The following is a 26,420-nucleotide window of genomic DNA, read 5'->3' on the forward strand; positions in this document are numbered from 1 at the left end:
CGTACCCAGAGTCGCTAGGAGAGACTCTGGGGTACTGGAATTTTATTACCGCAGGATTTCTGCGGTAAAACAATGCAAGCTGTTACAGGACAGCCAATCAAAAAATTGAAATTTTTTCGAATTCTCCAGAGTCTCTCCTGGCGACCAACCGCTGGACAAAGAGCCTTAGGACTCTTGGTACAAGATTGTCGCACAACAAGATCATCGGGGAGCTGTTTTTAGGGAAAGAGAAGTGATAAAAAACCACCTTGGTGTTCCCCTACTGGGACCTCATTTTGACTCCATTACCTTGTTTTGACCACGTTTGATGTGGTTTGTTTTTTTCTAGCGGTAATTCTGAAACGCTTTTTGTGATTTGCGGGGCTGTAAGCGATTATTTTTCACGTTATCCTCTGAGGTCGTGTGGAAACAACACTCCTATTTATCAACCACTTGTCACCCCGATGGGGTGACAATTTGAAATAGACAATGACAAAGAGAGTACTACCTTCACTTAAAAAATGTTACAACTTTAGTCAGCATTCTGGGCACCTGTTCTAAAATGAAGGGCCACCAGCGCAAAAATAGAGAGATTTGAATACTGTCAATTAAAAGGATCTCTTCGCGCCCAAAGTGTTAATTTAGCTAGCCTTGGTGACATACATACATACATACATACATACATACATACATACATACATACATACATACATACATACATACATACATACATACATACATACATACATACATACATACATACATACATACCACCCCAATGGGGCTTTTCAGGAACAATTATATAAATACTAAAGTTACTAATACACACAATCAAAATTAATCAAATTTAAGAAAACATTCACAACATTATCTAAACTTTATAATCGAGAAAAATACTAAAAATAAATGAAGTTCAGGAAGTATTTACAAAATTGTTCAAAAGCTTATTCTTTAAGATACGTTTAAAAATTTGAACCGAACGGCTTGATTTTAAAAGGGGGTCTAAATTGTTCCAAAGTCCAACAGTTCTGTAATAAAATATTCTTTGTCCTGAGGCTGTTTAAAAAAGAGGTACATCAAGCTTTTGGCCACTCCTAGTTGTACGCTTGTTAACTTGCTCGCGGGTAATGAATTTTTACGTCAAATATTCGGGGGCGTGTCCGAAAATGCATTTAAACGCCATGGTAGCTTGGCGGTAATATAGTTGGTCCTTAACGGGTAACCAAGACAAATTTTTTAAGTGGGGAGTTACATGATCGTACTTTCTCGCGCCACTAACGATTCGACAAGCGAAGTTGTGAAGTGAATCAAAAGATTGGCCTATTGAAACGTGTCAAGCCTCTACTACCATTAGATGCACAGATTACACTGTATAACACTTTGATTAGTCCCCTTTTCGACTATGCTGATGTTATCTGGGGTGACAAAGATAACACTACACTTATGGGCGATTTGCAAAATAAGGCAGCAAAAGTTATCCTTGATTTGCCTGGCTATGCCTCATCCATCGATGCACTCAAGTCACTTGGCTGGCCAACCTTGTCCCAACGTCGCCTCGTAAATAGATACATGATCACTTTTAAGTATATTCATGGACTTGTAGATTATAATTTTAATATTCTAAAGAACAGCGACATCCATTCCTATAATACCTGGAGAAAGAATGATTTCCGTCTTCCACGAGTACGAACAAACTACGGAAAGAAGACACTCCTTTACCAGGGTATTAAGGAAAGGAACCTTTTAGAACAGTCTTTCAAAGACATAAATTCTTTTTTAATTTTTAAGCAACGTATCAAAGAGCGTGTTTTTAGCTAGTTTTTAATTCTTATTCTATAATTTTTATTTCTTATCGCTGGCTTTGTATTTTCTACTTTTAAATAATTGTAATTTTTAAATCATTTCTCAATCTACAGGACCCCACTGAAGATCACTTTCGTGATGTGGGCTCCCTGTATAAAGATTGTTATTATTATTATTATTATTATTATTATTATTATTATTATTATTATTATTATTATTATTATTATTATTATTATTATTAAGTTCTGCGCAGCCTGCAATTTCCGTATATTTTTCTCTGTAGTATTTGCCCAGACGTTCGAGCAGTAGTACAACTTACTGAAAACTGAGGCGTTTATCACGGTTAACAACGACGTTCTGTCGAGACAGTGCTTGAAACGACTAATTTGCGCAAGGCGTGCGATACATTCCGACACTGTGGTCTTAATATGATCATCACATGTCATGTTCAAATCCAAAATCACGCCGAGACCTTTGGCTGATTTTACAGGGGAGATGTCTTTTCCCAACAAAGACAAACGAAACTCATGGAGCTTCGAGGTCATCTGTCGGCTCCCGAAAACAATCAATTTCGTCTTGTCTGGATTTAATAATAGCCGTTTAATAATAGCCGATTTCTGAAGCACCAGTTGCGCACCCCGAGGAGGTCTTCGTTCATCTCCTCAACAATCCGTTGCGTGTCTTATGAATGAAAAGAAACAAACAATTTTGTATCGTCTACATAGCATTCAGTAGAGCAATTCCGTGGAGCTTCTGGTAGATCATTAACGTATATACAAAATAATAAGGGGCCCAGGATGCTACCCTGAGGTACCCCATATTCAATCGGTATTGGATTGGAAACAGTGGAGTGAATTCGTACAACTTGATATCTATTTGTGAGATAGCTGTTAAACCATTGTAGCACACTAGTTGAGGCGCCGACGTCTTGTAGTTTTCGTAACAGTATTTGGTAGTCGACACTATCGAACGCTTTGCTCATATCTAGGAGAACACAGGCAGTTAATTTCTTATTATCTATTCCTATAAGAAATGCATCGGTCGTGCGAAGTAATGATGTTTCAGTAGAGTGCCATTTCTGCTTCCGTTTTGTTTTATCGTCAGCCTCTTCTTTGTTGTCAAATAGGTGACAAACTGATTATAAGCGACTCTCTCACAGACCTTTGACAACACAGGTAGTAGCGAAATTGGTCTATTATCGTTAGGAAGTTCGTGATTGCCTTGTTTGGGAATAGGTGTGATTTAGGCTGTTTTCCAGATCCCTGGGAATGTTGAAGATGAAAGAGAAGCATTGATGATTGATGTAACAAAAGGGAGTATAATTGGCAGGCAGTCTTTGATGACTCGAGTTGCACTTTATCAATCCCAGGAGCCTTATTAGAAGGCATTTCATTTATAATGTACTCGACTTGTTTACATTCAACAGAATGAAATGTAAATTACTCAGATGTCGGAAAACTTCTAGGAGTAAAGATGCTGTTATTCAAGTCGAAGTTGTTCTCTTCACCCAAAGATTCTATTTTGGAATTGGTTGATTTTCCAACTGACGCAAAAAAATTATTGAAAGTATGCGCCTCTTTGCTGTAAACTTTAGGGGAGACTGATCTTTTAGGGATGCAGAGCCGGATTACCTTCCAAATACAATTAGTGTTCTGTGGGTTGTTTTGGATCTGATCTTTAATGAATTCGCTCTCCGCTGCTCTTATTGACTTCCTGACTTGGTGTTTTTAAACACCAAAACTTTAAAAAGTTTTTATAGGTAGACCAGGCATGTGGATAAATAGTTCTGCGGGCTGTTTTGCGCCAGACATTCCTAGATTTCATAAGCTCACGTATCTCCTCCGTTATGAGGGATTTGGTTTTCCACGAACTTTAATTGATCAAATCGGAGCGTGATCATCGAGAATTTCATTGAACAACCGGTCAAATGCGTGTAATTTGTCATCAACGTCGTCAAATACTTCCACAACAGACCAGGGTGCACCGGACATATCAAACTGAAAAGCGTCTGGATTGGGGACTGATTCAACCTTTTGTGGAACCATTTTGATCACAATTTGAGACAAAACAGTCCTAATAATGGCGATTTTAGCCCAATCTAACTCTCATTTAAGCCCTTGGGTACATTTCAGACCTTATAATTGGAGCTACTTTGGCCCAATGTGCTCTTAGAATACCACTGTACTTTACTCAACGAAATGGCCTTAATTTGGAGACTAAAGCAGATCCGTAGAGTTTCCAGTTTATGAAGAAAAAAGGAGTCAGTGGACACATCTTAACAAAGACAATTTATTCAAAATAACGATTAGCAATAACTAGCAATAAACGTTCTTGTTCGTTACTGACCTTACTTGTCGATCAGACCCATCTAAGCGCCAATGGTGAATAGTCTTGTTTTCTAAAACAAAGCACACATCAATCATGGTAAGACTGGAACCTTTTTTTACAGTTTATCTTTCGTATAATACTACATTTTTATATCTACCTTTAGCTATCAAATCTGAGATATTAACCCAATCTAGACTGTCTTTTGTGTCCGGGGTTGGGAAGGGAATAAAATCCACCTCCATCCTTTTCCAAAACTCTGAGATTATCAAAGCTATTGCAATGACACTCGAACAATGAATTGTAAGTCCAGCCTTATTTCCTTTGGCGTCCACAAAGGTGAGTAATGACCTCATGTGACGGGAAAATTACGTCATTATTTTCAAACGCCATCTTGGAATTCTGGATTTTCCCAAAGCTTTGAAAAGCCACCACAACTGACTAAACAGGAAAGGAAAATTATAAAAGCTCCCTAAAATAGTCTAAAAACATTGAAATTACAGTACGCTAACCCTTTCAAGACCGGGCAGTTTTTGTCACCTGGGGGAATCCTCCCCACCCCTTCCATAACTTCACACGTATAAGGGCTTTGACAGTGAGACTTTGAGGATAGAAAATAGGTCCAAAGATGTTTTCTGTGAGGTCCGCAACGCCTAATTAAGTCATGATTGTCAAATGGCTGCCATCTTGGATACGCGATCTTGGATTTGTAAATTTCCCCAAAAATTCGGGAAAGCATCCAAATTGAACGAAACGTAATCAACACCAATAAAGGAACATTAATATGAAGTAACAACATAAAAGTTAAGGTGAAGAAAGTAACTTTTCTTCAGCTTAAAAGAGGTTTTCTATTTTCTGAAAAAAAAAAAGCCTGGCAAAAATTGTTTGCCATAGTAATATCAAAGTCAAAGAACATTAAGCGACCACATATCATTTTTTCCAGATGACTTACTGAAAGCGTCCTGGAGTTTAAGGGCGTTTGTTCAAATATTAAAAAACGTTATTCAGGTTCAAAGATCGGGTTAAGAAATTTAATTATTGTTTACTAAAAACTGAAACAATCCTGTTGGAATAAATTGGTTGCCATGGTAACGGTATTCAGTGAATAACTATACCATATTTTTCCTAGAAAATTTTCTGAAAATGTCGCGAGGTGGTGATTGTTCACATATTTAAAAAGCAAGAAACGTTCAAAGTCAGCGTTGGGCAATCCGGGAATGTGGGAAACCACTTCCGCCGGTCTAGATTGAGTGTGTAATTTCTTGAGGCGTTATTAATTTATAAAAATATGTACGCTGAAAAGTATTCGAAATTGCAAGCGTTTTGCATTGATATGCTAGCTTACTCTTCCGTCCAAGGAAAATAGTTTAATAAGGGAGTCGAATAATATATTTATTGGAAAGATCAGATTCCCGACTTGCACACGCTCATTGTAAATAATGCATTTGTTCAGGCTGACCAAGAAAAAAAGTTTAAAGTTATTACGTTAGTGGGATAAGGTTAGTACCTTTACAGCCATAGAGCTCCACCCTCATCGATATGTAGTTATGCCAAGCTGTTGGTATGAATCGGATGTAACGAGCTCTGATTGGTGGGTCAAGTCCACGTTTAACAGCAGTTCTTTGGTCTGTGTTTCCAAAAAACTCCTAATCAACAAGAAACGAAACATTCAACAATAGGTCGCATTATTTAAATTTTAATTGTAAATGGGAGCTTTTTTCTCTTTAAAATGAGAGTATCAACCAAATCCAGTTCATCAGGGTTTCGGTAAGAAAAGTCTATCTTACCATGATCCCAGGTTGTCTTTCGTAGTGGTAGTACTGAAACTTCACACCATTTTCACTGTACTGCAGTTTGTATGTCTTTACCCACGCTTTATTAGCATGACCTCCTTGGGTTGCAACATGAGTTACTGTTGTGTGTTGATTACCCAGATCAACCTGCAGCCATTGCTTGTCATCATTTTTGTGAGCTACCCAGGATCCCTGAAAATCTAGTCTTCCCTTTACGGCAGCATGATTGGAATCCTGATGTGACGAGGCACTGATTTGTCCGTCGGTGATCCAAAGGTTCTTCATACCAAGCGCTCCTCGGCATTCTACATATTGACAATAATACAATTTTAGTTTTCAAGAAAACTTTTTCGTTTTTCCCTTTAGGTCGTTAATGCGCACTGTGTAATTAGGAACATATTTCTGGTGGTGCAAATCTGTCGACCTATCGGTGGGACATTCGCATAATGCCAAATTTTCTAGGTAACGTGACAAGTTGTTCTGAAGTTTATGCCAAATTACCTCATCCAGAATGCTGGCTCGCGTACCCGTTCTACCTGATATTAGAAAATGTTATATTATTTCCTCAGATCGACACAAATGGCACATGGTTTGTTTCCTGTAGCTCCTGTTGATGTTAAATGCACGTGCTTTTCATGCGCCTGTCACGAAGGCTAATCTAGACAGGGTGTTTTTGTCCTCTTTAGCCATCGAGCTTCGCGACTCATCCAGAAATTCATCTGGGAGCAATTTAATGAGGTAATGCAGTGTCCAGTGAAATTGATGCTACCATTGCAAAATTGAATATAACTGCTTTTATTAAAAAAAACATACATTTCTTATAGAAGCGTTTGTATTGGAATTTGCATTGAAACCCCTAAAATGTTGGGAAATATGCCTGTCAAAATGCTGCAGTCATGGGAGCATCAAATCACGTGCACAGTCGAATTATATCATACCAAATAGTTTCCAGGTGAAATTAAGGAAAAGAAAGTATTTTGGGGGCTTTTGCCTGAGTAATATTGATAAATTTATCAATGTTTAAATTCATTTTTAGCATTTTCTGCCTCTCCATACCCTTCCCATTAAACTGAATAGGGTTACATACCATTGCACCTGAGTGTGCTCACATTCTCACTCCATACTCCCCCAATTCCGCACCAAGCAGACGAGGGGCCACTGAGTTGATATCCACTGGTGCAGGAAAAGGTACAAGTTGATCCATAATCTTGATCGGACGAGTGACAGCGTAAAGGCTTAACAATCAGGCCACTCCCAAGAGAAAGCTTTGCGCACTTGGGTACTACATGTCATAAAGGAAAGAGAGCTAAGAAAGAGGTTTAAGCGAGAAAATAATCCAGTTTCCGTTATAAGTTACAAATATCCCTGAGCAGCTTTAGGACAATAACTAAAATTAGTTTCTAAGAATATATAAAGAATTCTTTAATCATCTCAACTAATACCGTTTCTCATGCGATTTTAATGGACGATTTAGAAGGCGGCAAACTTGCCATTTTTAGCCGATCGTTTTCGGTCTTACAATACGATATATTTTGAAACATGCAGAAATTAGCCAAAAAACAGTGGGGACGATATAGAAAACTAGGCGGAACTGTAATATGAGTTGATACACACTGGTTTTGTGTCGACGGCGTGAGCGTCTTTGGCGAGCTTGAAAAGCAAACTTCTTTTTGAACTTCACTGAACACTTCACGCAACTATCACAACATTACAGTTTAAGAGGCAAAATTATGATCATCCGGGTGAGTGTAGTCCTGAGACGATCCGCTTGAGGTGACGTTGACTGACGTTTCGACAACCCTAGCGGAAGTCATCATCAGAGCCAAAACAAATTGGAACGTATGATAAATTGATGGTATAAATAAATGTCTCTGGTTATTGACCTGATTGGTCAACGAAGTTGAGATGTTGTTGGTCATTTTCCAGTTAAGCCGTAATGTTGTTGACTGTAAATCTTGATCTGTGCGTTTCGATCCTTCCTTTGTTAGTCAAACGTCCGATGGTCTAGTTTTAGTGAAGTTAGTCGGTTTTTCTATTGTTTGTCTGTTTTGTTGATGTTATCAACAAATCGTTTGTACGGTGAAGGTAGTCGTTGGCAATGGTTCAGAGATGTTTGTTCTAAGTTAATAAAACATCTTTGCAGATTGAGTCGTTAATACTAGCTTTTTCGTTCTGTAGGTAACGCACTGCAAATTTTGAGTGTTTACAGAACATTTTCTTCAGCGTTTTTCCCCCGAAAACAACAAGAAAATCTTTGAAACGCTTGAATTGCTCGTGGGCCAAACTTTTTTGATGCCTGGCAAATAAGCAACGCGTAATCCCTAGCGGAGGATTTGATTCATCTCTCGCGCTCACGGAGCCAGTCATAAAATAAATTAACTAATTTCACGTCAAAATGTTGCCTAGCTTACCACTGATTTCACAAACGAAGTAAAGGGAAAGATTACATTTCTCGTCTCTCCATTTCCCTACAGAGCCTGAAGAGGCCGGATATAATTTTGTACAACCCCCTGTGCTTGAATTGCTGTTAGGTTCTCCTTCATCCCAGTTAGTGTAATTAGAGCTTGACCCATCAACCCACAGCCAGCGTGATTTGTCCTTGGGATCCTTATGTAAACCAATCCATAACTGATTGTCTCCGTTAGGGACAAATGCTTTCTGCTCAGCTCGTGAATTCAACACTACAAGCCACGATCCCATTGCTTCACATACAGATTTTGCTAGGCCCCACTCAAGTTCGATTGATGGAAAGTAGTAGCAAGAGTTGTTGAAACCTTGAACCCAGTCCCTTGGGCAGGGCGCTGAAATAAATTATAAGCATCTTTAGGAAGAAAGGTGAAGAAGGTTTCCTACCGTTTGTAAGACTATAAAGTGCAAACTACTTACACTTTCCTATCACAGAGGACATTCCTACTATTCTCAGCGGTCTCACCTCTCACGTATAAAAGGAGATGAGACAAAGTGAACAATGCCATTCTGTCGATCAAGCGAAAGAGCATAGTTCAAAATGGCGGACCCTGCTGTACAAGTCCCGGCGCAGGAAAACCTTCCAGCAGCTCAAGCGGCCGCGGTTGTTCAACCACCACCACCGCCTCCGCCTCCACCAAACGCAGAAGAACCTCCTCAAAACGCCGCTGGAGAACAAGTCACTTTGGAGGTTTGTTCAATTTTTGTTTTACTCCAGTATCGTACACGTGTTCTTGCACTTCGTATTCCCGTGGCAGCTTTAAGTCTGTTTTCAGCTCAAGTCATGCCCTGCTTTAAACGTGTAGCTTTGTAGCTCTGCGGGCAATTTTCTCTTTACCCCCCAGTTTATTTTACGCCCTGCTTCTGAACGTGCGACCTTCGTTGCTTTGCGGGCATGTTTACAATTCATGTTGCGCCCTGGCTTGGCGGGCAATTTAACATTCACTTCGCAATTATGTTGTGCCCTGCTGATAACGTGTACTTGGTTGCTTTGCGGGCAGTTTTAACTCTGTTTACAATTCATGTTCCGCCCTGCTTCAAACGTGTAACTTTTTAGCTTTGCGGGCCGTTTGAAACTGACTTCGTAATTATTGTTGCGCCCTGCTTCAAACGTGTAGCTTTTTAGCTTTGCGGGCAATTTTAAATTGACTTCGTAATTATTGTTACGCCTTGCTTCAAACGTGTAGCTTTTTAGCTTTGCGGGCAATTTGAAATTGACTTCGTAATTATTGTTACGCCCTGCTTCAAACGTGTAGCTTTTTAGCTTTGCGGGCAATTTGAAATTGACTTCGTAATTATTGTTACGCCCTGCTTCAAACGTGTAGTTTTTTAGCTTTGCGGGCAGTTTGAAATTGACTTCGTAATTATTGTTACGCCCTGCTGATAACATGTAGCTTTTAGCTTTGCGGGCAATTTGAAATTGACTTCGTAATTATTGTTACGCCCTGCTGATAATGTGTTTACAATTCATGTTGCGTCCTGCTTCAAAACGAGTAGCTTTTAGCTTTGCGGGCGGCTTTAGATTGACTTTCTAATTAATTTTTTGCCCTGCTTCAACACGTATAGTTTTGTAGTTTTGCGGGCTACTTGAAGTCGACTTACTACTTTCTGAATTTTATTTATATGCGTTATTTTTGCCGATTATGTGTACATTCTAATTCTCGGTTAGCTTCAAAAGCTTTTCAATTTTGTTGACCTCAAAACATACTTCAGCAGAGAACTAGTTATTATCTTTGTGCGATCTTTGTCGATTATTCTCACTCTTCATTTTTTAATTGTCTTAATTTGCCATTTCTGAGTGCTTGTTTGCCACATTGTTCTACTTGAATTGTTTATTTTCGTATTGTTCTGTTAATTGTTATATTTGCACTCCGACTTTGTCGGAACAAAAGATTCCCTGCCGCTTTACCGGGTCTTATCACAATGCTTGTACTCATTTACGAATGTTTTGTATCGCCGCTAAGCGGTATGAATTTACACTTCGCAATACATCTGTCTATTTCATTTTCTCATTCAGGCTTTGCAAGAAAGAATTAAATTTTTGGAAAATGCCCAAGGGACCTCCATTCAGGCTTTAAAGAATCGCATTATCCATTATGGTAGTCGCCGCCTGGAGGACTTCGACAAATACGAGGCCTTGCGCCTCGCGGAGGAGCTCGTCTCCGTAGCGAAGACAACTGGTGATGATAAGACCGCCAGCTTTGACATCATAGCGGCCACCCTAAGAGAGAAAATACACGTGCCGAAAGAGCAGTTTAAAGCTTACTTTTTGGCTCTTCTCGCGGACAAGGAATTTACAAGAATCTTTGACACAATCTCCAAGGTCGACAAGTCGTTTAGACGTCCCTCGCCTTACTCGCGTCCTCAGGCCAGAGGCAGTCAGAGGTTCTCGTCACACCCTCGAGTGACCTGCTACAGATGTGGTACGCCCGGACACAAGTCTACGCAATGTTTTAAGCGGTCTCCGACGACCCGCTATTTTTCTTCAGGCGGTCCAGGTCACAACCAGCCTCGACCGACATCTCAGTAGCAGAATCTGCCCGATCCTCATTTTGTATGCGTTTTAGTACTATTAAAGTCAAATGAACACTATTGCATCACAATGTTTGTTTATTCATATACATTATACCCACCCCCCCAGGGTTTTATTAACATATTATTACTTACATATTTTACGACTCGCTACGCTGTTCATAGATGTGGGAACCAATTATCTCTTTTCGATCGCACCCTTCCCCCCTCGGGTGGCATTCTCAAAGGGAAGCTCACTTTCCCTCTCGGATTACCGGGGCTGAGTTTGCCATTCCTTGGGCCCTAATTTATTTCCAAGTTCTTTTTATTTTCCTTTTAGCTGTCAGACCCTTGCTTTCACGATTGGGAAAAGCATCCCGGTTTCAAGCCTAACACAGTTGGTATGAATAAGTTACAGTGGATAAGCATCGATGGTTCTGTTGTTGATGAGGCCCAAGGGATGGCAAACAATTCCCACATCTCTGATGAGGATATCGCCCTCGTGTTGCAGGGAAATTCATTAGCGGATATGTCTCGCCTTGTTTTCCGCGATCCAGATCACTTCCTAGCAGGGGAACTCCATCGCCATGCACCACAATGGAATGCTTTATTAAATGATATGAACGATGAGCGCTTCTCTGAAGTCCGTGATTGGATTACTAACGGTGTAGACGTAACGAAGTTCTTTAGACCGTTTAAGGGTAGTTACAAGGGAAGGAATTACGGGTGTGGTAGTCCACCGCCTTGCGTTTTTCCCAACCACCTGTCGTGCAAACCTTTTGCCTCGTTTATTTCTGATACGCTCCTGGACCGTTTGCGTTCCGGTGCTATTTCTTTGTGGGGCAAAGTCGGAGAATGCACCCCACCCCACCTTATTATGCCCCTCACTGTCGAGCCTAGCAAGCCGCGTCTCTGCAACGACGATAGATTTCTTAATCTGTGGATCGAAGACCGTCCGTTTGCCTTGGATAGCGTCCAACACTTGCCTAAGTATGTCAATAAAGGATTTTACCAAACAGTGTGCGACGACAAGTCAGGATATGACCACATCAAACTTCACCCCAGCAGTCGAACTTACTTTGGCTTCCAGTGGGGAGGTTGGTATTTTGTGAGTGAATGTATTCCTTTTGGCTGGAAATCCTCGGCCTATATATATCATACGACTGGTCTAGTTGCGTCACACAGACTTCGTTCATGGAACATTCCCTCTTCTTTGTACATTGACGACCGCCATAATGGCCAACTGTCATTTCCAGGTGGCATTTTACCAGCCGCCTATCAAGCCCTCGCCTCAAGGGATGAAGTGAATTTTGCTCTGGCCGTCGCGGGTATTTTTCTCACGTGCTACATCTTAATTTCCCTCGGCTACTTTATCGGTCTGGCGAAGTCTCACCTTACCCCGAAAAAACAGGTGCCATACCTTGGTTTCGGTATCGATTCTGAGCTACAGGCGTTTACCTTGTTACCCCATAAAAAGGAAAAGCTTCTTCGTCTCATCAAAGAAACGTTGGCTCGCGATAACCTGGACCTACTAACCTTGCAAAGGCTCAGCGGTAAATGCGTGTCCATGAGCTTGGCAGTTCCGGGCGCAAGGCTTTATGTTAATGAAATAAACCTAGCTGCGTCTCGTGCCACGCGTTCTGCTCGACCTGTAAAGATGTCTGCCGCTCTAAAGAATGAAATTGCGCACTGGCTATTCCTTGAGACCTGGGACGGTTTTCTTCCCTGGCGGTCTGAGAAACACACACATGTCAGGCTGTTCTCCGACTCATCTCGCTTCGCTTGGGGAGGTGCACTGAGTCCGGGTGCCATTGAGGCGAACGTTTATGATTACTGGGACGCCTCAACAATACAAGCCGATATCGCCACTAAGGAGACCTTAGCGCTCAATAATGTCCTTGAATCATTCGCTGATACCATCAAAAACTCGTGGGTCGACGCCTTCGTCGACAGCATGGCTCTAGTCCGTTCATGGAATCGACAGGGCTCTCGTTCTCAATCGCTTTCTAGCGCCTTGAAGAAATTATTCAACACAATGACGAAACTCAACATCGATTTGCACCTTACTTTTGTGCCTAGTTCTCAGAACCAAGCCGACTTCCCCTCGCGACGCCTTAGCCTACAGGATGCCAAATTGTGCCCATCCCTATGGACAGTAGTACAAGAGTGGTATGGCGGCGAAAATGGGCACTCTGTCGATCTAATGGCACGCCCTTCAAACGCCCAATCCGACTTGTCAGGTGCCAAGTTACCTTTCTTCTCTGAAAACCCTCTGCCGGGATCCCTGGGAGTGAACGTGTTCGCGCAATCGCCCGATCTGTACGATCCGTTTGTATTCAAGAGCCCATACGCCTTTCCCCCGATCTGCCTAATACCTCATGTTATCAAGTATATGAGAAGCCTGCAATTATCCTACACTATCGTAGTACCAGACGTATGCCCAAGGCATTTTTGGTGGCCCTTGTTAACGTCTACATGTTCTTCCCGATACCTGCTGGCCGTTGCCGGAACCGTTGGAGCGCTCCTCACTCCCTCTAAACACGGGTTTTCAAACAATTGGCCTATCCCATGGGATCTCTGGGTGTTCCGCATCGGATAAGCAAGTAGTAGCTCTTGGTTAGCGCACGAGCCAAACAAAGAACACTTAGCTATCTTTAAATTTGCCAATTCTCCCATTAATTTAGCTCCATCCATTACTTCAGTGAAATCAATGTTGTCAATAAATCATTGTTTTCCAGTATACGTCTGTTGACAGTTGTTTTATAGCTTCATTTATACATTTCTGTCAAAACAAATCTAAAGGATAAAGAAGGAACTGTTTGTTTTACTTTCATATCCTTTAGGACTTACCTCCAGCCGTTCGAGCGTTTGTTCCAGCCGTGTCATGTCCTTCGTGCAGCCACCCCAACGACAAGCTGTTCTTTTTCTGCCAAATGTGCGGCTACAGGAGGAAAACAGTCTCCCCAAGTGTCCCGAGCCCTAAACTCTCAGTCGACCTTCAAGCGATAGATAACCGTTTGGGACTCCTAAATAATGCCTCCCTTCAATCGTCATACTCAAAACAGAAGTGCTCACTTCGTACGGAGTTTGAAACTTTCTTGGCGTCCCTTCCGAATAGTAAAACCATCCTTTCGGCAAGCCCCACTGACATCTCTCGGTTCTTGGTCTGGAAAGACCGACATGGCAAAACCATAGTACATAGTAATGGGTGTCCCGATTCCCACCTTCAAAACGCAGCTAAGTGTAAATGTCCTAAACGCCTGGCATTCAAGACAATCGACTCCTACATTGGAAAACTGCGAGCCATTTTTAAGGAAACCGGGCGCTGTGGAGAGTGGAACTCCCTGCTAGGTCTGGGTAACCCCGCCGCTTCACTCGAGGTGCAACAATATCTTAAGGCGTCAACTGAGGAACAATTACGAGCCCGCATCACGCCAAAGCAAGCAGTTCCCCTATTTTTGTCCAAATTGTTGCTTCTGGCCCGTTTTTTTTAAATCGGAAAATTGCGGAGCGCTCGGTTAGTCCTTCTGGTCTGTTTGTATTGACGCGGGACCAAGCGTTTTTCAAAACGTTATTCTTTAGCGGTGATCGTGGTTCAGATCTTGGCATGGTGAAAACAGAAGAGATCCTGCGTTTCCCCCAGGACAATGGGCTGTTGTTCAACCACGTATGGGGAAAAACCCTGAGGGATGGCGTCTCTAACGTCTTCGGGATTCGGAGACACCCTAACCCTGAGTTGTGTCCAGTTAAAGCTATTGAGACATATGTAGCCGTGGCTTCCGAGTTACGCGTTTCTGTGACAAATGGTTACTTGTTTCGACCAACTAATCCCCAAGGTCATATTGTGAACAAACCATTTTCAAGTTCTTCAGCAGAAGCTCGTTTAAAGCTGTATTTGAAAGAAGCTAAGATCGATGAGGGAGAAACGCTACACAGCTTCCGTTCGGGCTCAGCCATAACGTTAGCGTTATCTGGCTCCCAGTTGGCGGACATAATGTCTCATGTAGGATGGAATAACAAAGAAACTGCTCTCTACTACATGAAACTAGCGGAGGTGCTTCGTTTGGATAGTCCCTCTCATTTGCTATCCGCGGACTCTTCCGCGACAGCCGCCCTAACAGAGAACTACATGGAGCTTAACCGTTTAAAAAACTTTATATCCGCTTTTCCGCACGTTTAATTCTTAACCTTGTTACATCTCGTTTAAAACACTTTACGAATTTTTAGGATGGGGCACCTTGAGTTTGGGATTCTGAGAACGGGATTTCCTTATGGTCCAGTGGTTTGGGACTTTAGGACACTCTGTAACATAGAGACTGTCGGTGCCCAATCTCAGCATAGCGTGAGAGAGAGAACGTTGAGAATAAAGTACTATTCTCAGCGGTCTCACCTCTCACGTATAAAAGGAGATGAGACAAAGTGAACAATGCCATTCTGTCGATCAAGCGAAGTGTTGTAGTATAAAATGCAGCACACGGTATCCCTTGCCCTGACGTTCTCTCTTTCACCAGCCATCAAGTTTCGTCCTGCGTTTGATTTTCCCTACCCAAACCCTCCCCTTTCCTCTTCAGAACATTCATTAACAGGACGAGACTGTCGGTGCCCAATCTCAGCATAGCGTGAGAGAGAGAACGTTGAGAATAAAGTACTATCTCAATTAAAAAGCAAATTAATTCAAAGCAACTGATTGCAAGAAATGATTGCTAATTGTGATGCCAATGATAAGAAGCAGTTAAGTGTCCTCTGCAATTGTTTTTATGGCATCTGATTGAGTTAAGGGGGTTCAATCATAACTACGTATCGAAGGTCTTGGCTTCAGGTTTCCTTATGATCTTGAGTAGCAGCGAGCTCGTTGGATTGCTTTTTGTCGCTAGGATTGCAAATGTACGAGGATGCTATGGGGGTCATGTAACATCCGATTTCAAAAGTTGTCATTGCCTATTTGTGGCAGTTGGCAATCTTAAAAGACGCATTAGAAAGGAAGCTCGTTAAAACTTGACGTTGATTGAAGGATACTAGGTAGCGTTTGAATTTTTTAAAGAAAAGAAGATAAGCCCGTCTTCTTGTTTGTCCGACGGTTGGGAAACTTTGATTTTAAAGCCACAAAAACTGTTCCGAGCCTCCTTATATTAAAAACTCAGCCGAACTGAAGAAGAGCGATGTTTTTTTTTTTTATCCTTTATAATTATAGTGCACCTTTTGTCTAATGATCAATATTTAAAAATGCGTATCGGATGTTCATCTTTTTTTGTAAATACTCACGGGATAATGTGTACCACTTATTTTCCTCTATCCAGGTATTGTAGTTGAACTCTGTGTATTCTGGTTCGTTTCCATATCTCACAGCAATCTACAAGAATCGCACAAACTTGAATCAGTGACTGGTCCATTGGACAAGCATGCCTTTGTGAAATTATTATATCTTTACAATTATATATCAGTAAACTACACTTCTGACGGAAATATAGTAGTAGTAGTAGTAGTAGTAGTAGTAGTAGCAGTAGCAGTAGCAGTAGCAGTAGCAGTAGCAGTAGCAGTAGCAGTAGCAGTAGCAGTAGCAGTAGCAGTAGCAGTAGTAGTGGCAGTGGCAGTGGCAGTGGCAGTGGCAGTGGCGGTGGCGGTGGCGGTAGTGGTAGTGGTAGTGGTAGTACCAATAACTAACTCAATCTAGTCTCAAACTAAAATAAATTAACTCCTCACTTTATCAAGATGCCAACTTGGGTTCTCTTTGCCTTTACACGTTTCGTCACGAAGTATTTCCACTCCTGTGATTCGTCCCACGTCTTTATGCTGGATTCTGTGATCGTCAACTCTGCCACAAACAAGCGAATGGAAATTACATAACTCCATGATCTCAGCATTAACCAAATGATTATATTTCTACTTAATAATAATCAGGGCTGTAGCCAGAAAAAAATAAGGACTGAGGCAATATCCATGGTTGAATTCCCGGCCTAGCAATTTAGGGTCTTTATGATGATTACGTTTAAACAAAACACTGGGATCAAACCTTAAGGCCATTTAGATCTAGAGATCGAGGTGAATTTTTTTTTTTTTTTGGGGGGGGGGGGAGGGGGCTATTTAAATGCTACTTTATGGGCTCTGTGCTCTTGTATGCGGCTGTTTAATGTGTTTGTTGGCTGTTTGTTTCTATAGGAAGGCTTTAGATAACAACGACCTAAACCAGGTTTGCCTGACGGGGGGGGGGGGGGGGCTCAGTCTCGCAGGCTCATAAAACTTGGTCTCGGCCGTTCTCATTTGAGGATTTTCATTTCTAAATGGCAACGAAGTTAGCTGTTAAATGCCAGCGCGATTCGTCTCTGCCCGCTAGCATGCCACCGCTGTAGAGACTCAAGCGGGTCCACAGGGATTTCGCTGTGGACATAGGCTAATGCAAGGCCATTCAGCCTGTTAGAGCCCATCGATGAACGGCACCAGGTCTTTAACCTGTGGAGAGGGCTTAACCTGCGCTCGCACGAACAGCTTCCTGTACTTAGTGGCGCTGGCAACTGTCCAGTTTTTGCCTCTACAATTAACTTCTTTCCGACCATCTCCGGTGGCTTTTTCACTGACACCACCATCTCTACCAGATGGAATGAAAGACAAAGTTGCTTCGCTGAATACTAGTAATGCCAAAACAAGGTTAAATTTTGGTTCGATTATTGAGAAGAACTGAAAGCATGTTATGAGAGCAACTACTTTCCACTTTCTTTGAAAAAAGCTGTTGATAGAACGCTGCATTTTCATAGATTTTTCTCACTCAGAACAGAGTAGACAGAAGACTCGAGAAATGGCGGAAAAACACTTGAAAACAAGACAGTTTTCTTTGGGAAGCCGCTGCCTGGTTGGCATGAATTTTTGCTTCATTTTTCTCACCTGTAATTCAGGGCACTGCCTGATTCGCGTTATCATTCAACATAATATCATATTACGTTAACATTTTTTTTACTTATTTGACTGTTTGTGAATTTGTCAACAATGACTGAGGCAAGTGCCTCGGTTTGCCTCATACTGGCAACGGCCCTGATAATAACAATAATAATAATAATAATAATAATTATTATTATTATTATTTTTATTATTATTATTTTTATTATTATTATCATTATTATTATTATTATTATTATTATTATTATTATTAGTTTTTCTTATTTTTCTCGGTAGCCTTCCATTTGATGTTGGTTTTTATTTCTTTTTTTAAGATTTTTAACTTTGTATATAGTGTTGATCGATCAACCTCTTTGAAAAAGTTTTTGTATAGATATTCTTAGTATAAACTGCAGAATTATGAAGCGTTTTCCTTTTTTTTCCGATACCGATATTTTTAATCACCTTTCTGTATTTGTTGCTTGTTTTTCTACTAATAAAGTATTATTATTATTATTATTATTATTATTATTATTATTATTATTATTATTATTATTATTATTATTATTATTATTATTATTATTATTATTGAAAGAAATGTGAAGGTATATTTCCAGCCTGGTGAATGAATGAGAATGATGATTATTCTAGAAAGTGACGCAGGCATACTCGGAAAAAAGAAATCCGAGTGCTCCTATCAGGAGTCGAACCTAAGACCTTTCGATTACTAGTTCGGATGCTCTACCACTGAGCTACAGGGGACAGAGCTAAGGCCATTAAACTAGGTTCATGCGACAAACATCCTGCATACTGCTAGGATTTGAATGGTAGTGCTAGTTTAATGGCCTTAGCTCCCACGAGTCTCCTGTACCTCAGTGGTAGAGCATCCGATATAGTAATCGGAAGGTCTTAGGTTCGACTCCTGATAGGAGCACTCGGATTTCTTTTTTCCGAGTATGCCTGCGTCACTTTCCAGAATAATCATTATCATTATCATTATTATTATTATTATTATTATCATTATCATTATCATTATCATTATCATTATCATTATCATTATCATTATCATTATCATTATTATTATTATTATTATTGATTAATTAATTGATTATTAATTAAGTAACATAGTTATAATTAGAATATTCCCAGAATCCTTCGCACCTGAAAAATCGATTCTCGCACGCTATCGTGGATCACTGGCCTAAGGCGAAAAGGAAACACAAAAAAGAAGACCGGAACCTCCCTAGGGAAGGAAGGAGTGCTTGCAAAGTACTCAAACAGAGTTTTAGTTAGTCGCTCTTTGCAACCAGACCCTAACTCAGCAAGCACCAGCGCCCACACAGTTCACGCTCGTTCAATTTCGAAACCGTCAGTATACACTTACCTTCCCTGTCTCCTATCGTCATAAAATTGATTATCCAGTTCTGTTTTGCCGATTACACCTTTTTCACCAAGTACTTTTATCCACACCCGCGATTCCGTGCCAGCGTCCTCAATATTTGATGTTATCAATCTCACATAGTAGACTGAAAGTTAAAACAAGTTCGTTTCAGATTAAATTAAAGTGAACTTCAGTTCCGTTTCTTTCACTTAAAACAAACAAAGATAACAAAAGGAGGAGAATCCCCTATCCGCCGTTAATTATGAAAGGATTTTCCGCGTCGCCCAAGTGGGTAACCCTGTTAGCAGTCGCCATCTTGTTAACTTCGAGAGAAAGGTAAACCCACGAGTCAAGAGCCGACGAACGAACCAATGCTGGAAGTCTGGGCTCTTTCTCAGCTTCCTATCAAAAACGGCGCCTCTAAAGAAAGTTAATAGTATTGCAACATGTACAAACGTTCGAGGCGTTTTATCGCGTCTCTCTAACGCCTGTTTTTTATATGTTGGGAAAATCCCAGATGATCGGTGATTTCGATGTTTCCCGACTTCCTAGATTTTCTTGTCACTGGATAAAAGTATCGGCGTCTATCACTGATTACAAAACGAAGACGAACGTCCGCCATTTTGAATTTCGAAGTTTTAAGAGGCTAGGTATCGGTCTAAGCGATCGCTGAAGCCCCGACAGCCAACATTCCATGTTTTCGTATGTCGGGAATGATCGCTGACCATCTTAGAAGTCTGGGACTCGTCGGGAAAATAAAAACATTCCAGATTTTCCGGATTTATCCGCGGCCATCTCAGATGACCGGGGATGTCAGTGATTCCTTGTTTTCATAAGACGGAAAAATCTGAGTTGGTCAAAAGACAGAAAAATAATCCCCTGTCGTCTGGGATTTTCGCGATGTATCAAACCAGGATAAAGATTTTTTCAAAATGGTTCTTGTTGTTTCGACCGTTTAGTCTTCCAGCTTACAAAAATTATAATGATATTTGGGAATTGAAATTCAATGTCACAAGAAATCTTCTGAGTACTCACGTGGTAATATAAGCCACTTGTTTGCCGGTACCCAATCGCCGTAATTAAATTCCACGTATCTTGATGTGTATCCAGCTTTAACAGAAACCTAGAATAACACAGACACAATGAGTATGTGTAACTACATAATTATATAAACAGCGCCAACATGTACGACATGATTTGAGCGAAATGTTTTTGAAAGGTCAAATGATCCAAACTTTTGCTTCTTGCCTCTAATAATAAAGAAGTACTTCTGTGTTTATGGTTTATGACTATGCGAGGAAAGCAGTTCTCAGTAAGGGCTATTGACATCCAGAAAGAAATTGCGTTTAATCGAGCATTTTTTAGAGATAATTAAGCAACAATTATTAAAAATTATTATTAGAAAACAATGTACGGCGGTAAAGCTCGGTACAAAACTCTCTGAGCTATGAGCTCATTACCGTGTATAGGCAGGAAAACATCTACAGCGTCCATCACTAGGAATAGATTACCAAGCTGGTCGAATAAACACAAAACTTTCGATCTCGCCTGACAAAAGGTATCAAGGTAAAAATCTTCGTTCGAGTAATCTTTCTTTGTACGGGCTTGTTCCGAAAAGTTGTAAGCCTGAATAATTAAAGCCTGCAACAAATTTTGGCGACTTTACTGAGATCTTCTCCGTTCCACCATCTTGAATAACGAGTGGACCCTCCCTTCTCTCCACCGAAGAGAAGCGACAGCCGGAAATTCGTGTGTGTTTGCAGGTTAAGGAACAATGTACATCCTGTACAAAGTTCTATCCATCAAGTAATGACTAAAAAACTGCCCGGGCAGTGAATGATTATCACATAATAATAATAATTACTTTTGAGACGTCAAAATATGCCTATTTGATGAACAAATTGCATTTCCCACCAAAATTTGAGGTAGATAAGAAATTGGTTCATTTGACCTTAAAATAATAGTAACCATTAATTCATTCATTTTTGTTTCTTTGTTTGTTTCTTTCTTTCTTTCTTATGTTCTTACATTTATTCATTCAGATATTGGTTCACTTTCCACATCAGTGTCCCTAATTACAAACATTATGATACAAGCTCTAAGGTATTGAAAGAAAAAATGTTCGTTCGAAGAAGGAAATTACCACAGTCTCCAGCAACTATTACTATAGACAAATTAAACAACTCCATTACTTGTTCAAGGTGCCATGAAGGATTCCTTTTACTGTCTTCCCGAACTCCAACTCTTTCCACGTTGCCTACGTTTACAGCAAATACTGTGAAATTTAAAACACTGCAAAAAAAAAACACAAATAGATCATAATTTTAGTGACACTATTTTCACCCATGAGCGTGGATTGCTGTCCCTATTTACAAGTAGATAGGATAACCATGGTTCCAGGGTTTACAAGGCAGTTAGACTAGTCCAAGTACTCGGCACAACTTTTTCTAGCTCCCAGCTTTATTATCTTCTGAACAACAAACGTCCATCCAGTAATGGCGGGAGGAAGACAACAAGGAAAATAATTTGGAAGGTAACAAACAGAAAGCCCAAACTGTGTACTCTGAGGTTAGCAAAATAAACCAAGAACGTAATGGGACGCAGATATTACGCTATTAAATCTGAAAGGTAGCCATCATCAATTCCTGATGCTGGATTTCTCGATCCCCCAAAATCTCGGGAAATCCTCCAAAATTGGTTAAAAAATAATCAAGAACGACAGCGAAACGCTCAAATGATATCAAAATACAAAAAAGTACGAACAAAGTACAATTGTTGATTGGCAGGTAAAAAATGTCAAATTCCGAGAGCCGTGGGTGTTAAGTTTTGCAAAAGTCACGTGATTGATAATATGTCATCCTATTAGTGCCAGAGAGTTTTAGGAAAAGTCACAAAGCATTTTTTTGGCTTCGCATTAAAATTAAAACGTATAACGAGTCAAAGAGTGAAAGCCAGCGGAGGAAGTCTCTGCTCCCCACCCCCACCCCATTTGCCCTCAGAGATTTCTCCTATCAAACTCTGTGGCAGTCATTCGTTTTCCTTTCAAAATTGTTCGTATAAAAATTTTATATCTTAGATAAAAAAAAGGAATAGAGTCTTTTGTCTGATCAAGTATGAGTCAGTGTAATTACCTTCCTGGTGCAAAGCTGGCGTTCTTTTTTTCAAGTTCTATTACTCTGGTGACGCCCTTATCGCCATGAATGTTGATAAACACTTTTGCGCTCTGGCCAGCATCCGTAATGTTCAAGGTTTTAATTGTCACAAGGAAGGACTCTGAAAGGGAAATAATAACGTTTTTCATGAAGAGATCCCTCAACAGAACGTGTTTGAACTTAAAGAAGCGTCAAAGTTTCACATTTCCTAGATTTGACTGTTAGGAAAAATTATAATTGCGCGCCCGTTAAAACAACTAAGTCGCACCATATGGTGAGGCAGGTTAGGGTGCGTGTGCTTCAGTTTCCAGCGAATTTTAGTGAGGTTTTCGAGGTTCTCTCCTCAAATAAATGACGGGTCAAATTTGACTTCCAGTTTTCCAACCTTTTCATTTACATAGTACAGTACTGCACGTGGACCAGCCGCTGAGAGATAAACCACTCAAAACGGCGTTTGCAAGCTCTGAGAAGCCTTGAAAACACAGCAGAACAAACCAGGTGAGCTTTTTCAGACCAACTGTAATTTTGAAGGTTTTGGGGGGAATATTGCTGTTTAATTTTCGATCGAATTTAAGCGCCATACAAAACTTTTATATTACGCTTTGATGACCAACTGCCATCTTGTCACAAATATGAACAGTTAACGCAATAACGTAAACATCGTACTTGGTACAAAATTCAATCTCAGGCCGGAATAATCTAAATATAGTCTTTTGAAAATAATGAACAACTTAAAATAAGAAATGAGACGTTCTCCATGGATAAAAGATACCATTTAAGCAAGCAACTCAGAAATATGGTGAAAATATTATTTCAGACCGTTCTTGCATGTGGTCGGCACGTGCATCATTATGCAAATATTGTCGTTTCAAGAGCACAGCCGGCTTGAATCCGCGCTTGAAAAATAACACTTTATATTTTATGTCTAACATTATCAACCGCATGGCATGGAAAAGCCTTACACATTTCAGCAAATTGTGTATCATACAGTGAAGAATTGTGCAACGCTTGAGTCAGCCGCCCTTTCATTGCGAAAGATTAATTTCAGTGTGCGTTTGCATATTTTCGCCCTAAATTTGATTTGCATATATGCCTTTAATAAAGATGTCACTTTTGACAGAAAGAAATGAAATCTTCATTACATAATTTGCGAAGTTAATTACAGGTTACTTTTCAACTGCCTATAGAACATATAAAACAAAACAAAAGAATAAGCATTGGCTGGCTGTGAAAGACGTAGCGGTGGGACGGGGAAAGGGAGTGGGTTTAACTTCCACCCTTTCCTAGTCTCCATTTCTTTGTCTTTCTCAGCCAGCCAATGTTTTTGTTGATTTAAAAAATTGCTACGGACTATTGAGGCCCTATTTACACTAGTCGGCATAAAAAGACGCAATTTCAAAGTTATTTGGATCTGTGATAGTTCTTTGAAAGAAGCAATGTGTTTTGTCAAAAAAAAAACCGGAGCCACGCGAACGAACATTGCAAAGGTTTGCAAACAAGTGTTTTTTTCAGACCCCTACATTTTGTGTGTGTGTGTGTGTGGGGGGGGGGGGGGGGGGGGGGCACTGAAAGATGTTCATTTCAATACAGTTTCTATATTAGTTTAAGCCAAATATATAGCAATAATTCAATTTCGGAGCATCAAACATCACTATATTGGTTGCTTTTGGCACGGCCTAGTAAAATCTTGTCTTAGGACCCATAAAGACTGAGTTTAATTGGTTGAGGCTGCCAATAGAACCACCTTGAAACACTTTGTTAATAGCTAACAGCGGCTAAAACTTTTTGGAAGGATCTTAGTGTAGTGATCGCCACTTTCAAATATAGTTCGAATTTTACAGACTATTGCTCCAACACTGTGAAATCTACAAAGTACTTGTCACTAATCGTCATAGGAGGACCTTGAAAACTGTTCTTTAATAAAGCTCATTCTCTCGTCGTCTTGAAACAGAATGGCACTCCTCAAAACAATTTTTTAATGTGAAATAAGTCCCCAAAGTGTTTTCGACTGCACTTACCAATTGGAACAACAGTATAAAATAACTTGAACCCCCTTCGTTCTACCGAGTCGTCGGTGTGGAAAACTATCACTACGTACTTCCTAGCTGCAGCAATCTGTTTCCCATTGAGGTTACCGCACAATTTAGGACCTTCCACGTTGTTGTCACTTATAATCTGAAAGTAGTCATACCTGCAATAATGAAAGACTCTTATTAACAACTCGTGAACACAGAAAGAAATTTGGTTGTTACAACAGGATTGTGGTACAGATTGTGGTGACCGGAATTCGGGGGACTGTTTTCGTCTACATTTTGGAGTAAATCCTTAATCGCTTCTAGAACAATAAAGATACAACCTACGCGACAAAAGCACTTCTTTGGACTTTAAGAGATAGTTTTTCTAATTATCCACCAGTTGCGAATTAAGAATTACCCTCAAAACAACGATTGCGCTGAAATATGATCGTCGCGTCACGTGGGCTAATTTATATTTTATCCACTCGCGAGAATACGTGCTTAGTTATGAAAATACTGAGCTCGAGAGAAGCAGACAAAAAGGCATCTCTAAATTCAGAAGCCTTTGTTTACGCCTGAAAAGCGAAGACGTACAACTTTCGTCTCGAAGCGAGTAACACGAAAGCGTTTGGAAATAATTGCGAGTGAGTCAATTTTGAAACCAATTTATTAACCCGGCGTGTGGAGCACGTTTCACAAACGTTTCACGTAGGCTGTTACGACTAGAGGAATCAGTCAATTACAATAGTATTTTTCAGTACAAATTCACAATCTAACCTGTGATTTTGTATGGATTCCCTGAAGCGCTCAAACACTTCTTAGAAGTCCGCTGCTCCGTTTGCTATGGCCGATTCCTCTTAGCTTTGAAGAAACCACAATCTGTCCTCGAAGCCTCAACTCTCGGATTTACATAATCTAGATTGTCGAGTATTCCGTAGAAATTATTCCTTTGATTCATCGTTTCATAATGATTGTCTTCCCACGGGCGTAGCCAGGGGAAGGTTCCATGGGTTCCGGAACCCCGCCCTCTCCTATTTTTAACGGTGATTTTATCCCAGCAAGAGTGTAATGAACTCTCAATTCCTGAAATTCTTCGTTTTGTTCTATGCTTACAATAAGTACAGTGAACGTCATTGTGGTATCTATCTGCGATGCAGCAGCATCGCGACAATTTACCCGCAGCTCAGACACCATCTGATTACTATAAGAGGGCAGTTGCTATTCCCCTTCTAGACCATCTACAATCAGAGATGAAAACATTCTTCAATCCTACTAATGATGCTTTCTTGTCCAGCCTCTTTAATCTTCTTCCTGAGCTGGTAGCCGTCGGAGAAGGAAGATGGAAGAGAAAGAGGCGCAGCACTGAGGATGCCGACCTTCCCACCAGTGCAGTTCAGACACTCACTGCATGCGATCGAGAGTTGTTTCCTAACATCCACACCTTGATCCGCATTTTGTGCACGTTGCCGATAACGTCAGCTGAATGTGAGCGCTCATTCAGTACACTAAGAAGGTTAAAATCATACCTGAGGTTGACCATGTCAAGCGAGCGAGAGTCTGGACTGGCGTTGATGATCATCAATTACCACCGAGACATAAATATCGAGAAAGTGATAAACACGTTCGCTCAACGGCAACCAAGGCGTCTTCTGTTTGCGTAGCGTAAACGCCAAAGTCTTGTACGTACGTAATGTAAGGATTTTAGACCAACCGTTTTCGTTAGAAGCAATTTGGAGCCCCTCTTCCTAGAAATCCTGGCTACGCCCCTGCTTCCCTTCAAACCGCAGTCATTGATTCCAATGATTCAGTTTTATTTAAATAATTGCTCTAACATCTAGTCTTCAAATTTACTTACCTGCATGTACTGTCATCTTCCAGAAAAAAATCGTGAAAGGTGATTTTTAGTCCATTTCCATCTGGAATAGACACATTATATACCAAGTGCATATTGCTTGGGTAGTGGTTTGGATATCCAGGACTGGTCAACGTACCGTTCACCACTGAAGTCCATTCTGCCAAAACATGTTTACAGTAGTTTCAGCAATCATATGCAGTTTGATAACATGGATGCAAAAAAATATTGGATGCTGATTGGATGAGATAGAGGGTATTTCTTCTTAATTTTATT

General features: G+C 40.5%; 1 protein-coding gene across 2 annotated transcripts in view; it reads right to left on the reverse strand.

The window, feature by feature from the left end:
- LOC146454612 (uncharacterized) overlaps window positions 1-26,420 on the reverse strand; it is a 31,175-nt gene that overhangs the window by 2,827 nt on the left and 1,928 nt on the right. The window contains exons 3-15 of one of the 2 annotated variants that reach the window (XM_085095173.1): window positions 26,148-26,304; window positions 24,296-24,468; window positions 22,257-22,398; window positions 21,318-21,417; window positions 20,161-20,248; window positions 19,129-19,270; window positions 16,578-16,689; window positions 16,140-16,227; window positions 8,312-8,701; window positions 6,988-7,182; window positions 5,895-6,205; window positions 5,615-5,753; window positions 4,129-4,180 (exon numbers count right to left, since the gene is read on the reverse strand). In XM_085095173.1, coding sequence (XP_084951299.1) covers window positions 4,129-4,180; window positions 5,615-5,753; window positions 5,895-6,205; window positions 6,988-7,182; window positions 8,312-8,701; window positions 16,140-16,227; window positions 16,578-16,689; window positions 19,129-19,270; window positions 20,161-20,248; window positions 21,318-21,417; window positions 22,257-22,398; window positions 24,296-24,468; window positions 26,148-26,304 — 2,089 coding nt within the window. Of the gene's footprint in view, window positions 1-4,128; window positions 4,181-5,614; window positions 5,754-5,894; window positions 6,206-6,987; window positions 7,183-8,311; window positions 8,702-16,139; window positions 16,228-16,577; window positions 16,690-19,128; window positions 19,271-20,160; window positions 20,249-21,317; window positions 21,418-22,256; window positions 22,399-24,295; window positions 24,485-26,147; window positions 26,305-26,420 lie in introns of both variants that reach the window. The other variant, XM_085095172.1, reaches the window with a different exon arrangement.

Source organism: Pavona decussata, unplaced genomic scaffold (genome assembly GCF_977016875.1).
Source record: "Pavona decussata unplaced genomic scaffold, jaPavDecu1.1 SCAFFOLD_300, whole genome shotgun sequence".
Classification (NCBI taxonomy): domain Eukaryota; kingdom Metazoa; phylum Cnidaria; class Anthozoa; order Scleractinia; family Agariciidae; genus Pavona; species Pavona decussata.